This window comes from Phoxinus phoxinus, assembly GCF_949152265.1.
Source record: "Phoxinus phoxinus genome assembly, chromosome: 7".
NCBI lineage: Eukaryota > Metazoa > Chordata > Actinopteri > Cypriniformes > Leuciscidae > Phoxinus > Phoxinus phoxinus.
Window position 1 is genome coordinate 28,749,889 of NC_136882.1, and position 13,763 is coordinate 28,763,651.

Below are 13,763 nucleotides of genomic sequence, written 5' to 3' on the forward strand. Positions count from 1 at the left end.
TTTGACTGGGTCTGGATGAACTTGAAACAAGAAAACTTTCTGCAGAGTGATACCCCGTGCTAACCAGTTATCCTTTGTCAATTATTTGCTGGAATCATGTTCTGAAAGAACAGTTTTAAAGTTAAAATTATTAATAATTTGGGTAAAGTTAGGATATGGCAGGGTAAACAGTTTGGGTAAAAATAACTGTTTGAAACATTAACTAGGACAGCATCAGAAATTGATTATTACAGCATTTTGTAATAATCAAGCTTTTAATTACACTGACTAAATAAATTATAAATCTAAAAGAGTCTATAAAACAAGAGGAACAATCAGAGATAAATGTTGGTATTTGCTTGACAAAGAAACATTCAAGTAGTTTAAAAAACCTTGAAATTTGTAGAACAGGATGAATGACTGCACAGTTGGGTGGTAGTTTGAAAGCTCCAAGTAGTGTTACATTTAAAAGAAAGTGTGGGGGACTTTGGAAAAAGACATCATACTGTTATTGTGTACACTTTTCTCAATGACTAAACGTCCTTCCTTCATGCCCAAATGTTTTGTGAACACTTGTGGTTAAAATTCTCATATTACTGATTTTCCAAAGGCTCAGCTTCCCACAGTAACTTAAAACCTCAACTATTTGAGTGTCAAGCAGCAGCTGTGAAGATCTTGACCCCCTAGAACTTCCAGAGGGGAAAAAACTCCATCAAAGCCCACTCTCTGGAATAAGCAACATTACACTGAATAAATTATCTGGCATTTCGGTATTAGACAAACACATATGTAGACTTCAGAAAACTTGACCCTTTCTGTACAGCAGTTTTATACTGAGGGATGCAAATATTTTGTACATTAAGGCAATGATTTAAGTGACAATATTTGGTTCTTGTGAGATGTAAGCTGATGATCATAACCATGCATTTATTCTGGGAGAAAAATTAAGGATCACAATAGTTTTAATGTCCTTCCAAATCCACGGTCAACCTCTCAGTCCACAAAGGTCTGGTGCCTTCACATTAAATGTAATTTATTTCACTAACTTGACATTAAATGTAATAATTAAATTATTAAATAAGCAGGATCTGGAGTGTGCTGCACACACAAATGCATTTCATGCTATAGAAAGCAACAGTGAACACCTAATTTAGTGGCATTGGTTCCCAACAAACATATATTAAACAATTATTTTCTTCCCTCAGATTTCAAAAACTTATACCGGATATATACCAGTAATTCAGGGTTCCTACACGCATTTTATTAAAAATTTCTATACTTTTCCAGACTCAAACTTTCAAACCTATCTGTCGATTTTTTCACACCATATTTAACATAAATGGTTCATACAGCATTATTTTCAGCATTATATTTGGTATATAATACTGTAATCCTTTCATTTTCACATGCCCTTACATGATGAGAAGAACCTAAAACGCTTTATAACCTGCATATATTCACCTCTGACACATCAGTTGAAATCTGTAAATGTAGTTTAATGTGGCACAATCACCAAACACAGTACACACACACTTTTAATGAGGTTCAAAGAGACTTGCTTATGGTAAAGACAAACAGTTTTGCGTAATAAAAATGTGCGCCTTGAATTCATTCAGTCATGTTCGATAACTAAACGATCATTAAACTTGCGCCATGAAAACAACCTGCTTGTAAGACCAATTATATATTTTTAGAAATGCTTAATTTTATATTTTAGAAAACTGAATGGGGCAATAGTCTTGAAACAAAAATATTTTACTCTGTTGTCTTTTTTTCATACTTATCCAGATTCCAGACCTGGAAATTATTCAAATTAAATTCCATCCATACTTTTCCAAACTGCGTAGGTAGGAATCCTAATCATTTTAAACAAAACAAAAAAGTATTTGAAAACCAAAACAAGAAGAATCTTACAAGACCGTGTAATTGAATTATTTTCAATTACGGTAATCCTTTAAAGAATTATTGTGAATGATGCAATTGAAACAAAAAATAGATTGTATTATTGAAAACATTGTATAGCCATGAAGCATACAATTGTTTTATTCCAATAAATATAAAATTTACATTTTATATAAAACATTTTTACAATTACAAATTTGATTCCAAAGAATACAGCTTTTTGTGGTTTAATAAATCATAAGTCCATATCGCAACTTCAATTGTTGTCAACTGGGCAGCTTACTTCGTGCTCTATGAAGCAAAAAAAACAGCACATGGACACAGCCGTATTTCTTCTCAGTAAACAACACCTTCAGGAACTGTTTACATGTCTAACAGAATTTGCTGACTTTATAATCTTAGGTGTCATGTAGTAATCCTGACTGTGTTTACTTCTTGCGATCTCATTCTAGAGACATCCACAATGTATGTTCAGCAGTAAACCAATGTTAATAATCAGTAAGCAGTGACAACTTCTATGCAACAAACTTAGCTTTTGCTTTTAAAAACACCAACTTATAGTACCCTATATGGAAGTTGGGAAGCTTAACGCATTTAGAAAGTCTCTCTCTGATGTGGCATGCAGGGGATTCTGCTCCGTGTAACCCACTGTGAGATGAATGCATTTTATCTAGCCTTCTCCAGTCAGTGTCAGCCATGTCTATAAAAGGGAATGACCATCACCAACTCCAGCACAGGGCAGACAGAGCCTCTTGCTTAATCTTAAACATTTGGATGCTCTAAAAACACTGATAATCCTCTGATCCAAGTTATTTTATATATGTAAAACATTTTGTTTTGCAAAATGCCATGGCTATATTTACACACCTAAGGAACGCAAACATCAGATCACATCGTCACTGAGACTGACAGCCAGCAATAAGCAAACATAAGCTTTGATGGTTTCACACAGAACATATAAGACAACCTGCCTGTCCTTGCTGGAAGGCTTTGAGCCTCTTCTTAAAGCGAGAGGGCAGCACAAAGTCGCAACCGCGAGCCAGCAGTGCCAACTCCTTCCTCAGGTCAGGGTCCTGTCGTAAAGAGATCTCCTTCATTCTCATGCTGCTGTCAACTAATGGAGCCAGTGTGGCAGACAGTACGCACTCTGGGGTCAGGATAATCTTGCTCAGTGACTGTCCCGCCACAGGACACTCCTCTGCCTGTCTTTATCAAAGCACCAGCTCTCTTAATGTCGAGCGGCAGCTGCTCCCCTCAGCCTTGCAGTAGCCTGAATCATAGCCCTGCCTGTTGCTCCACACATCCAATAGTGGCTGGTAGAGGTCACAGTCCTATCCTGAAAAGTCACTGTGGGTAGATAGGACGAGGGTGTTTGTGTGAGAGCAGTGGAGTTGGGGGGGGGGTGTGGTGGTGGATCTGCCCTTTTCAGTGTGCATTCCACAGCTCTCATAGAGGTTATGTAAAGACACAAACCTGTTCACTTGGAACTCTGTGATTGCAGGAGATCCAGCAGCTCAAGAACAATACTGATAACTGCAATAGGATGCAACATGATAGATAAGCACACTTCACATCAATAGAAAGCAATCCAAAGATGTACAATTTGGGATGCGAACATACTGACCATTATTAATCAGCTATTAAAAATATAGTTTATCCAAAAAAAAAAATTCGGTCAAAATTTACTCTCATTTTGTTTCAAAGCGGTTACTTATTTTTGTGTGTGTTCCATTAAGTCTGGAACCACAATTTTTGGGTGAATAATTCCTTTAACTGTTAAGCCCTAAATCAAAGGCATGATCCAAAAGACATGACATTAGCTAAACATGTTTTTTTTTAAAAGGGCAACATGTCCTTCGACCTCAGCCTACATACTGTTGTGTGATTTTAGACAGTTTCCTTGAAACATGGCTGAAATGCAGGGCTGTCGGCCTAGATTCTTATTTTGCACGTCTTGTGGATGTTAGTGGTACTGCATTGTAATTTAGCAGGGTTTTTATGCATAGATTTTGTTTTTTTCCCCAGAGGTCACGCAAACAACCTCTAATTTGGCTAATTTAAAATTAGCCAAATTAGCTAATTTAATTCTATGCATTGCATGTTTGTTTGGTGCTTTTATATGATAAGAGCTGAATGCAACTAAAAAAACAGTGTAGGATATTAGAGGAAAAGCAGATTAAAGACAACTATTGACCCATTGTTGAATCTGAATCACTATATAGAGCAGGGTCGACAACCTTTTTGTCATGAAGTGCCATTTTTAAGTTTCTGAGTTCATCAGAGTGCATAACATCACCCCAATAAATATACACACATTTAAAATATTAATAATGGCTAACAAATGGAAATAGTGCAGAACCTTAAAGCTGCAGTCCGTCGTTTTTCCTCTTTGTCGCCATCTCTGTTAGAAATCTGCAATTGCAGTTATTCGCGGAATTATTAACTGTGCGTGGGTAGTAAATCGGCATGAAACAGCGCGGATGAACACAATGTATTGAGGCTGCCGCGTCGCTGTGGATACTGTAGCTGCTAGCCTACTGTCATCAGCAATCTCAGAGTATACTTTTTGAAAGTGTCAACATTAGAATTTTCATCGGAAAATGTCATCTGAACAAGTAAGTAACATTCACTTTTGTTCTGACCATATTCGGGAGGTGGGGGGAAGCATTGCAGTAGCTATATCATTCTGATTAAATCTAACGATTGCTTATATCACGTCAAAACGTGAAAAATATATTTTTTTTCTGTAGCCATTCTGATGTCCGAAGTCTTTGGGTTTTACAACTGGTGAATCTCCAGTTGTCACTGGTGATTGTCGCTTTAAACTTTCGGGATCCGCCATACAAAGTGCTAAGCTAAATCTCCACCATCATCCACACACGCTAGCCGGGGACTCTTTCTCTATGTGTACAGAAGTGACGTAATGACGCAAAGACATGCTCGAAATTCCCGCGGAAATCCACCAGTACCACTGGAATTAAAATCATTATTACAAGCTTACCGTTTTGAATCGAGGTAAGGCAAGCAGATCGTTTTGAACACTGGCTCGTTAAGTTTTTTTTCAAAAATGTCTTTTTTTATATTTTTAAACCCAAAAAAGTGCCGGACTGCAGCTTTAAATAGGCCTATTTCTAAAGCAATTTTTCATAAAATTAGTTTTACTTCAGCTATGTGCTTCAGGATTAGACACCGAACTATGTAGCGTTAAAAAAACGTTCTCGCATGTTTAGTTTTTACTATTTTAGGAGGAGTAAAATTTCCATTTGTGGCTTCAACAACAGATGCACTTCGTCCAGTTTCATCTGGAACACGAAAAAAAGTCCTCTCTTTCGGTCTTTTCGTAATTGGATAACTATCTGATCAGAAAAAAACAAACACATGAAGTGCAGGTACACATGTACTGTGTTACCATGATGCATCACATTCATTTTGAGTGTGGAATGTTTAATAAGGACTCTATACTGAATATGAAAAATGTATAGCATGTACAACAGCTGGTTGCACTAATGGTTTGCGCAGTTTAATTTTAACTCTTTAATAGTAGCCTATGTATTAACTCCATTCTACCTTAATGTAACAAGCGGTGTTACTATGTGGAATGATTATAAATTCCCTAAATTCAACATGTTAGATTTTCTTCACACAGTATGAGTTGCACTTTTGCAGTCTGACACATTTTTCCACCCCTTTTGATTGAAAGGATATAATCGGCCCTGATAATCGACTGTTTTTAAACAATTGGCCGATGGCTGATAGTGAAAATAATATAAAAAATAATATTCCATTCTCTAGCCTAGAGGTGATTAGGAACAGCATATAGCATTACAAATATAGCATTCCTGTGCGAAATAAAGAAAACAAAAAACAGTCTTTACTCAAAAGAAAGTAATCAAATGTAAAAACAGTTTTCACTGTATGAATTAATTAGATTAATCCTAGTAAATCTATTAGAGCAATTAGTGATGTTCTCTTTGTCTTTTCTTGTTTGATTAACATTAATGACACAGACAGTAGGAATATTAGGCTGCTGTCACTTTAATATCGATTGCACGGATCAAAATACTGATCCACATGTGACTATTTCCCAACTGTTCACAGAGATATCGACGATGTTTAATTCTCACCAAACTGGGGATTTTGACACATCTCTGTGTTTTTAACCTGTTAGGCAGAAACCCGAAGCTCAAAGTTTACTTTGCTTGTCCTTGTTCCACAGAAAGACACTTGAAGAACAGTAACACTTTTGCGACTTAATGTAGTTTAAAAAATTTTTTTTTAAATGATCATCGATCACGTCCAACAGTTTAAGAAAAATAGAATAAATCTAGCTGATTTGGACGTTACGTTTGGGCTTTTTTTTTTAGGAAGAAAAGAATGTGCCCTGCTGTGACGGAAAGAAATCACAAGTTCACAACACTAGCTCATTGCTATCATTGCTGTAGGGTTGCTGTCGTTGCAATGTCTCAAGATTGGCTCTTCTGATTTCATATACAAATAGTTGAATAAATAAGTCTGGTTACCATCTACATACCCAAGTTCAATTTAATCCTGTATAGCAGAACACAAAGCCTAAACTGAACTTAACTAAAAACATTTACACAAGTATTAGGCTACTGCCTATGTTTTGTTTATTTTGCTTTCCAAGGCTACAGCTTCCAGCCATTCTGTGGCTTATTATAGACGACAAGTCTTAGTTAGTAGCAGAGCGTGGAAGTATTGAATTCAAAGAATGATGGCTGAAGCAGTTGAGAACTATTAAAAGACCCAACATGCTCTGTTTGGGCAACCCCAAGAAACAAATTTATCTTTAGTCCTTTAACAAACATCCGTTTCCAGACTGACTGCAATTACATCAATTCCTTCTAACTGTGTTGATCCAAAGAAACTAAGTCTCTGCAACTGGGCGTTGTGCATCTGAAAATCCTTCTCTTAAGCACATATAGTACTGGAACTAATTGGATTAATAAAAGGAGACTTTAGTGACAACCGATCTGCCATAAAAGTGAGTGAATATGCACTGAAGGCTTGGAGCCAGAGAATCTAACAAACAAAGTGGAGCAAAAATAAAGCCCTGCCTGGCTTAAATAAGTATTTTTAGATGTCAGATCATCGAGTCCGCATTCTTCCACTCATTCCAGTATAAACAGTTCCTGTTGTTGTCCAATGGCAGGATACTGCACACATTTGATAAGCCTAATTTTCTCACTGCTTTTATTGTACTTTGCTCATCAGTCTATTAAAGAAATATAGAAAAACAACAAAGGGGAAATGGCCAAAGTAAACTCACTGGTGAACTTGTCAATATTTTTGTTTGCCATTTGGGTCTGTTGGAAAGTTTTCTCCTAACAGCACTTTCCCCACCATTTGGCTCTGTGTTTGTGCTATACGTAAAACAACTCTCCACTGTCAGAGTAAGCTGGTACAAACAGAACGAGAAAAAGATCTGCCTGAACAAGAGGTGGCAGCTGTCCGTGCAGATAGTGCCAATTTCCAAACAAAGCTCTGTGTCCAGTCAGTAGAGCCAAGCGGTTGAAGAGAGGATGACCAGCGAGGCAAAAGTGGGGAGCACTAACAAACATGCTAAGATTCAAATGCTGGAGGGGAGAAAAATATAAACACTATATGATAACTGTTCAGATAAGAGTTATAAACTGCTAGTGCTAACGAAACAGTCAAACTAAACTTCAAAATAAGTCACAAAAGACTAGGGAATCACCGATATGAAAATGTTGTCCGATAACTGATAATTCTTCATATTCAAAAGCCGATATGTTGGCCGATATATCTAAATCCAATTTTTTTATATAATCTTTGAGAGCCTGATTACAAAAACAAGTCTCATCATTAAAAGCCCCGTCCCAAGCACACACTTATGTTTTTATTATAATTTGATGTAGCCTATATGACGGACTTAAATGTTGCGCTTCACTGTATTTCCCTTTTTGTGTGTGATTCCAATCATATTTCATAAAAAAATTAACACATATCGACCGATACCGATGTGGCAGCCGATATATCGTGCATCCTTACACAAGACAAAATCCCTTTGCAGCTGCATCATAAACAGAAAGGAAGACAGGACACAATTGAATTAAACCGAACACAACTGTCTTGAGACATGTTGCTAAAGACATAGTTGTCAATCATTTTATCCCTTAAAACTCAACTTTGATCACCAATATGACATTAAAAAAATAAATAAAAAAATCATGCCTTAAAATAACTTGAATGCAACTCTTGCTTATTTAGTACATGGAACCATAAATATGCTAATTAGCCCCGCCTCCACACTCACGGCAACTCATTGATACACTCGGCCAACTTACTGAGGTAAATGCTGCACAATGGTATCGCTCTTTACAACGTCGGACACATAATGGTAATTAATATGATTGTCTTTTTGCTTGAGAACGTTATCAAACAGCTAATAACGTGTTGCTAATGATAGACAAACCATGTTCCCGTTCCCCATCTCGGAGTCAGGCAACTGCACACACCCAAAGCACTGGTTATTTAATCCCATTCCAAATACGTGTTTATCAATCGTTTTTTTCTTTAATAGCTACAGACGTGTTTTTATAAAAAAAAAAAAAAAAAATTACATAATCCATACAGAGATCGCACTGTCAGAGAGTTCGGGAATATTCACACATAATTTATACACATAAAACATGATATCAGAGTTGTAAAATCAAATTTTTAAAAGAGAACAATACATCATGCTAGGGCTGGGCGATATGGCCTAAAAAAAAAATCCCCGATTTTTTTCATAAAAAATCCGATTTACGATTTAAATCGATTCCCCCCTATTTAAAATCAATCTGCAGATGACAAATAAATTGTTCAAAACAAGTTTTAGCTTTATTTAACTATATAAAGTGCAATCAGAAACAACAAGCCAAGATGGCAGGCCCTGCCTTTGTAAACAGTGAAAATGTAAAATAACATAACCTAACATAACATAAAATGGGTGTAAATGTAAAAAAAAAAAAAAAAACTTGCATCATTTGGTGACTAAACAGAATTTTATTAAGTTTAGTGACAACACAATGTTTACACGGTACACTGACTGTATGCTACTGTTTTTATTAGGCTATTGCTTGACACAAATTTCACAATTTCAATTCTTGTGATTTGATTCTGATCTTTATTCAATATCGATTCCTTTGGATAAATATTAGGTACAGTAGATACATTAATGTGTTGGTAATTTTTCTCTCCCAAAAAAAGGGCACCTATACTGTAAACATACAGAGCCCTGCCAGCTGGTATTAGGTTAAACATAACATCTCAAATTTATTTTAATGCGTTTTTTATAATGACAACGTTAATGACTACTCCCCTGGTAGCTCGGTGTTAATGATATGCTAATGCCAGTCTGCACATTAACCTGATTGGTTACAAAGTAGTTTGTGATGTCAGAAACACTAGCGACTTAAAAAACACGTTTTTGAGACTGGCTGCATCCGAAAACGTAGGGAGCTAACTTGACTCGCTGGCGCTGCCATTCAGGCAATGACTTTGTAGGCAGCGTTTGTGCATGACGGTTCCTCACGAAACAGACTTCTGAGGCAGCGTAACGGTTTAATGATCTACAGCAAAATAGAACAAACTTCGGTGAAAACTAAGTGAATATGTAATGACTATAATAGTGTTTTCTCCCTAGAAATGACATCATAAGTGGAAAACATTGATCAAAAATGTACATTTACACAAACTGATGACCAGCCGCAACTTTCAGACGCCAACTTTATTTTTCTAGCTCAACTGTCACAGAATGGATAGCACAGGATTGCGGGATATCAAAGGCAGCAAAAGATGCATCAATACTGCCTTCAAAAGTCAATCAATCAGAAGAAGGCATCTCAAAAGACAGGAAGTGAAACTAACATTGCATTCGGACATGTCTTGATGCCTTCCAACCTTGGAATGCGTCCTTCGAATGCAGCATTTATCAGTTTTCGGACACAGCCAATGTCTTTGGCTCACCGCAGTTTTAAGGAGAAAATACTCAGCAATGGTGTTGACTTATGAATTTGCACATGGTTTGTACAACACCACATAGACAAATAAACAACATTAAAAGCTTGATTTTCACCACAGGGCGACTTTAACACTAAACTGTATTTTTATGGGCCGTTTACACAACCTTTTAGGCAATATTTCTACCTTTGACTTTAACATAAACAGACTATCAGTTAATTATGTAAAAAAAATTTAGGCAACATGTCTTAAATGACCTCTCACATAGCAAACAGGAGTCAGGCATGGCAGACACCAAATTATTCTGACAATTAACAGCATCTGACTGAGTTTACGCATACTGTATTACACCATGGACAAATATGTAAACTGCCAATGAAGTGTGAGCCAAATTCCCAGTAGTTAATTCCTGCACAGAGGAACCAAGGCTATCTTTACTGGTGTCCCGTGTCAATGCTGGAACAGTTGCTTCGATGAGCATCAGAATGACGTTAATTGAATTTTTAACTAATACTTTAGAGAATGTGTTTGTATTCTGGAATTCCTTTAGCCTTTCAAAATAGAACATACAGGATCAAAAAATACATTGTGACAAGTTGTGGGCACATGTTGATTGTACCATGCCAGAAAGAGAAACCATAAAATAGCCAACAGTTGTTCCTTCAGCATGAAGGATTACTAAAGCATGTGAGAATAACTAGACATAGAAATCAAAGCTTCCATACACATCTGCTTAGCATTTCACAATAAAGAATCACACTGGTCAAATAACGTCCCTACTCAATACTCATGATTTAGCCTACATTCACTGGCAAAATATGTCTTTCTTCATCATGTGTCATCCTTGAAACAAGTTTGCAGTTTCTACTTTAACATTTTTCTATATTATCTTCCCTCAAACTTTAAACAAATTTGGTATGTGACTAAAATAAGACTTTTTTTTCTAATACAAACCAGACAAAATGTAGTTTTTTCCTGAAATGTTGACACAGCACAACAGAGTCTTCTTGCATTCCACAGCAGAAGCTAATTTCATCGCAATCTTTTTAAATTTCCACAGGTGCATCGATACTACTTATATGAATAAGTTGTCTTGATATCAGTTTTCTCTTTTTGGGCCAATAAGTGAGGTGTGAATTTAATGACACATTGATCTGATACTGACAACAGGAAGTAGAGGGATTGCTTTAGTAAAAGATAGCCCTGCATAATCCAATTTATGAGCTCTGAAACCTCAGCAGCAAAGTCCACCAGAGTCACTGGACAGCACATGATGACAGTCATTACCATTCCAGGGATTGACAGCATTGAGATTCGCCCACCTCTGGCCAGGGTTGAACACATGAACAGGATTTCTTCACACACAAAGACATGCAGAGTTCACAGAGCTCATCTGAACTGAGCAGGAGGCAGGAGCCCTACATACACTAACCAAGAGCTGCAAAAGCCATTCAGCATCCTCTTGTGGCTAAACTGTGAAAAAGTTGTTTAACACTAAGTCGCTGTTAAAAAAAACAAACAGACAGCACCATCATAAGTGATAATAGATGATCACCTTCAAATCAGCGGTTTCTACATAGTTAAACTATGTAAAAATGTGTTTGGCAAATGTGTTTTACCACTGTCCACATGAAATGCTAACTATTTGAAAAATAAAATAAACTGGTAACACTTTACAATAAGGTTCATTTATTAAACATTATTTAATGTATTAACTAACATGAACAATACATTTGTTACAGTATTTATGAATCTTTGTTAATGTTAGTTAATATGAATAAAGCTGTTCATTGTTTGTTCATGTTAGTTCACAGTGCATTAACTCATGTTAACAAGATTTTAATAAATTATTAGTAAATGTCGAAATTAACATTAACAAAGATGAATAAATGCTGTATAAGTGCAGTTCATTATTAGTTAACGTTAACTAATGTAGTTAACTAATGTTAACTAATGAACCTTATTGTAAAGTGTTACCAATAAACTTATATTTGTGATGAATTTGAGACTGTCCCAAGTATGAAAATTGGTAGAATACAAATTTCTTTAGACTGACTGGCCCTGAATACAACAGTCTGCAAGGTGATAGATTAAGGGTCATGCTGCATTGTGAAGAGACTGCTGAACACAGGTGCCTTAGTTACCTTCTTAGTGCTGACAGAGCGTCGCAGGGCCCTCGCATTCACTCCAGCTCTGTTATTGCTGCCACTCGCAGATGGCAGCGAGGCAGAAGGAGGGCTGCATTGAGCACCAAAGGCCGCAGTCATTCTGTCCGTCCCATTAATCTTTGATGCAATGTTGTTGTTTTCTGTTAATACCAAAGTGCTTGTGCTCTTAAAATCGCTATGGCTTAGATCTATTTCTTCCCCGTTCTTGATTTTGTTGAGGTAGTCTTTTAGCATCGCCTGTGTACTTGGCTCACTCAACCAAAAGAGGAAGAGCTCGTCGACCTTCATCTTCAAGACAGGCTGAAGTGTTTGTGGTGATGCCATTTCTGGTTATCTTCATGCAGCCAAGATCCTCTCTCTCTCTCTCTCTCTCTAAAAAAAAAAACAAGATTAAAATGACCTAAAGGATAAAGCAGAAAAGACTGTAAAACACATTTGCCAAACTTAGATGTTTGAAACATGCACTAAGCAATTCCCAAATGACTGAGATATATTATACACAATACACACACGTATATACGTGCATGTGTCTATGTCAAGATTTGTAAATGTCTAACAGAACATAAAAGCACAAACAAATGCTTGCTTATCTTCACTCACTACAATATGCTTGCATCAATTTAACGTTACCCTTCACGAAAAGTACCATAGTATAAATAAGGTAGTGACAAATTATTGTTAGTAAGTTACTGAAACACTGTGGTAACTTGGTATTCGCTTCCAATGTCAAAAATACTAGAAATTCAACTCGATAGCGAATGGGTTTTACGGATTTCGTATTTTACTAACGTTACATTATGGTTTTACATAATAACGTTAAATGCGGTTGCTATGATATTGCGGAGTAAACTATGGTTACTAAACATACTACCGCGGAGGACAAAATTAGAGAACACGCCAAAAATATCACTTTGTTTTTCCTCACATTTCCACACATAAGCCAGAAGAAAGTGTTTAAACAGACCCATAGCTGAAATATGACAGAAATAAGCTGGTTTGTAGCTTTTGCTAGCTGACTCCACGAAGCACATACTTCCAAAGCTAACGGACAACGGGTAAATAATTACATAAACACCGCCAGTATTCCACAACATAGATAAAGAAACGTATATTTAATCGGTAAACAGAACAGATTTGAAGGTAACTAGTTTGCATTACTCTACCTCCTGTTATTAAGATGACTTTTGGTTGTTTTCGTTCATTCAAATAAGGGGGGTACACTTTGAATCAAACTCTCGTTTCCTCAGGTAACCGGGAAAAGTTTATATCGCGAGAGTTGCGTCCATTCGCGAACGAGTCGTTCGTTTGAAGTGGTTCTTTTAAAGAATCAATCGAACCGATTCGCAAGAAGAAAGCGTTCGAATCGTGTGAGTTGCCGTTTGAAAGTAGGATAACATTAGAGCCTTTCTCAGGAAAATTAAGTCAGACATTGAAGTGAATTGCTGTTTTTGTCACTCTTCTGAGGAACATTTGACTTGTTTTGGCAATGTACCCACACAGAGAAATTTTGGTCAGATTTGATAGTATTTATCCAATCTTATTTTGTAAGGGACTTTTCTTTCTGTTTTAAATATATTTTTCTTTGGTTTGTTTGACTACTGAAAAGAGAATATAGGGAAATATTACTTTATTACTTTGTGTTTCTTACTAAATTTAGCCTAGTGCTTCTAAACCATTTTCTCTATTCAAAGATGAGACAAGTCTATGGAAACTAATTTTAACTAATTCTCT

General features: G+C 36.4%; 1 protein-coding gene across 8 annotated transcripts in view; it reads right to left on the minus strand.

Annotated features, from left to right (window-relative positions):
* ppp2r3b (protein phosphatase 2, regulatory subunit B'', beta) overlaps nt 1-13,326 on the minus strand; it is a 20,136-nt gene extending 6,810 nt beyond the window's left edge. For 2 of the 8 annotated variants that reach the window (XM_079619175.1, XM_079619179.1), the window contains exons 1-2: nt 12,997-13,211; nt 12,009-12,404 (exon numbers count right to left, since the gene is read on the minus strand). In XM_079619175.1, coding sequence (XP_079475301.1) covers nt 12,009-12,356 — 348 coding nt within the window. In that variant the 5' untranslated portion in view covers nt 12,357-12,404; nt 12,997-13,211. Of the gene's footprint in view, nt 1-2,852; nt 3,220-12,008; nt 12,433-12,996 lie in introns of those variants that run through there. The other 6 variants (XM_079619174.1, XM_079619177.1, XM_079619176.1 and 3 more) reach the window with 6 other exon arrangements.
* Between the last annotated feature and the right edge of the window lie 437 nt (nt 13,327-13,763).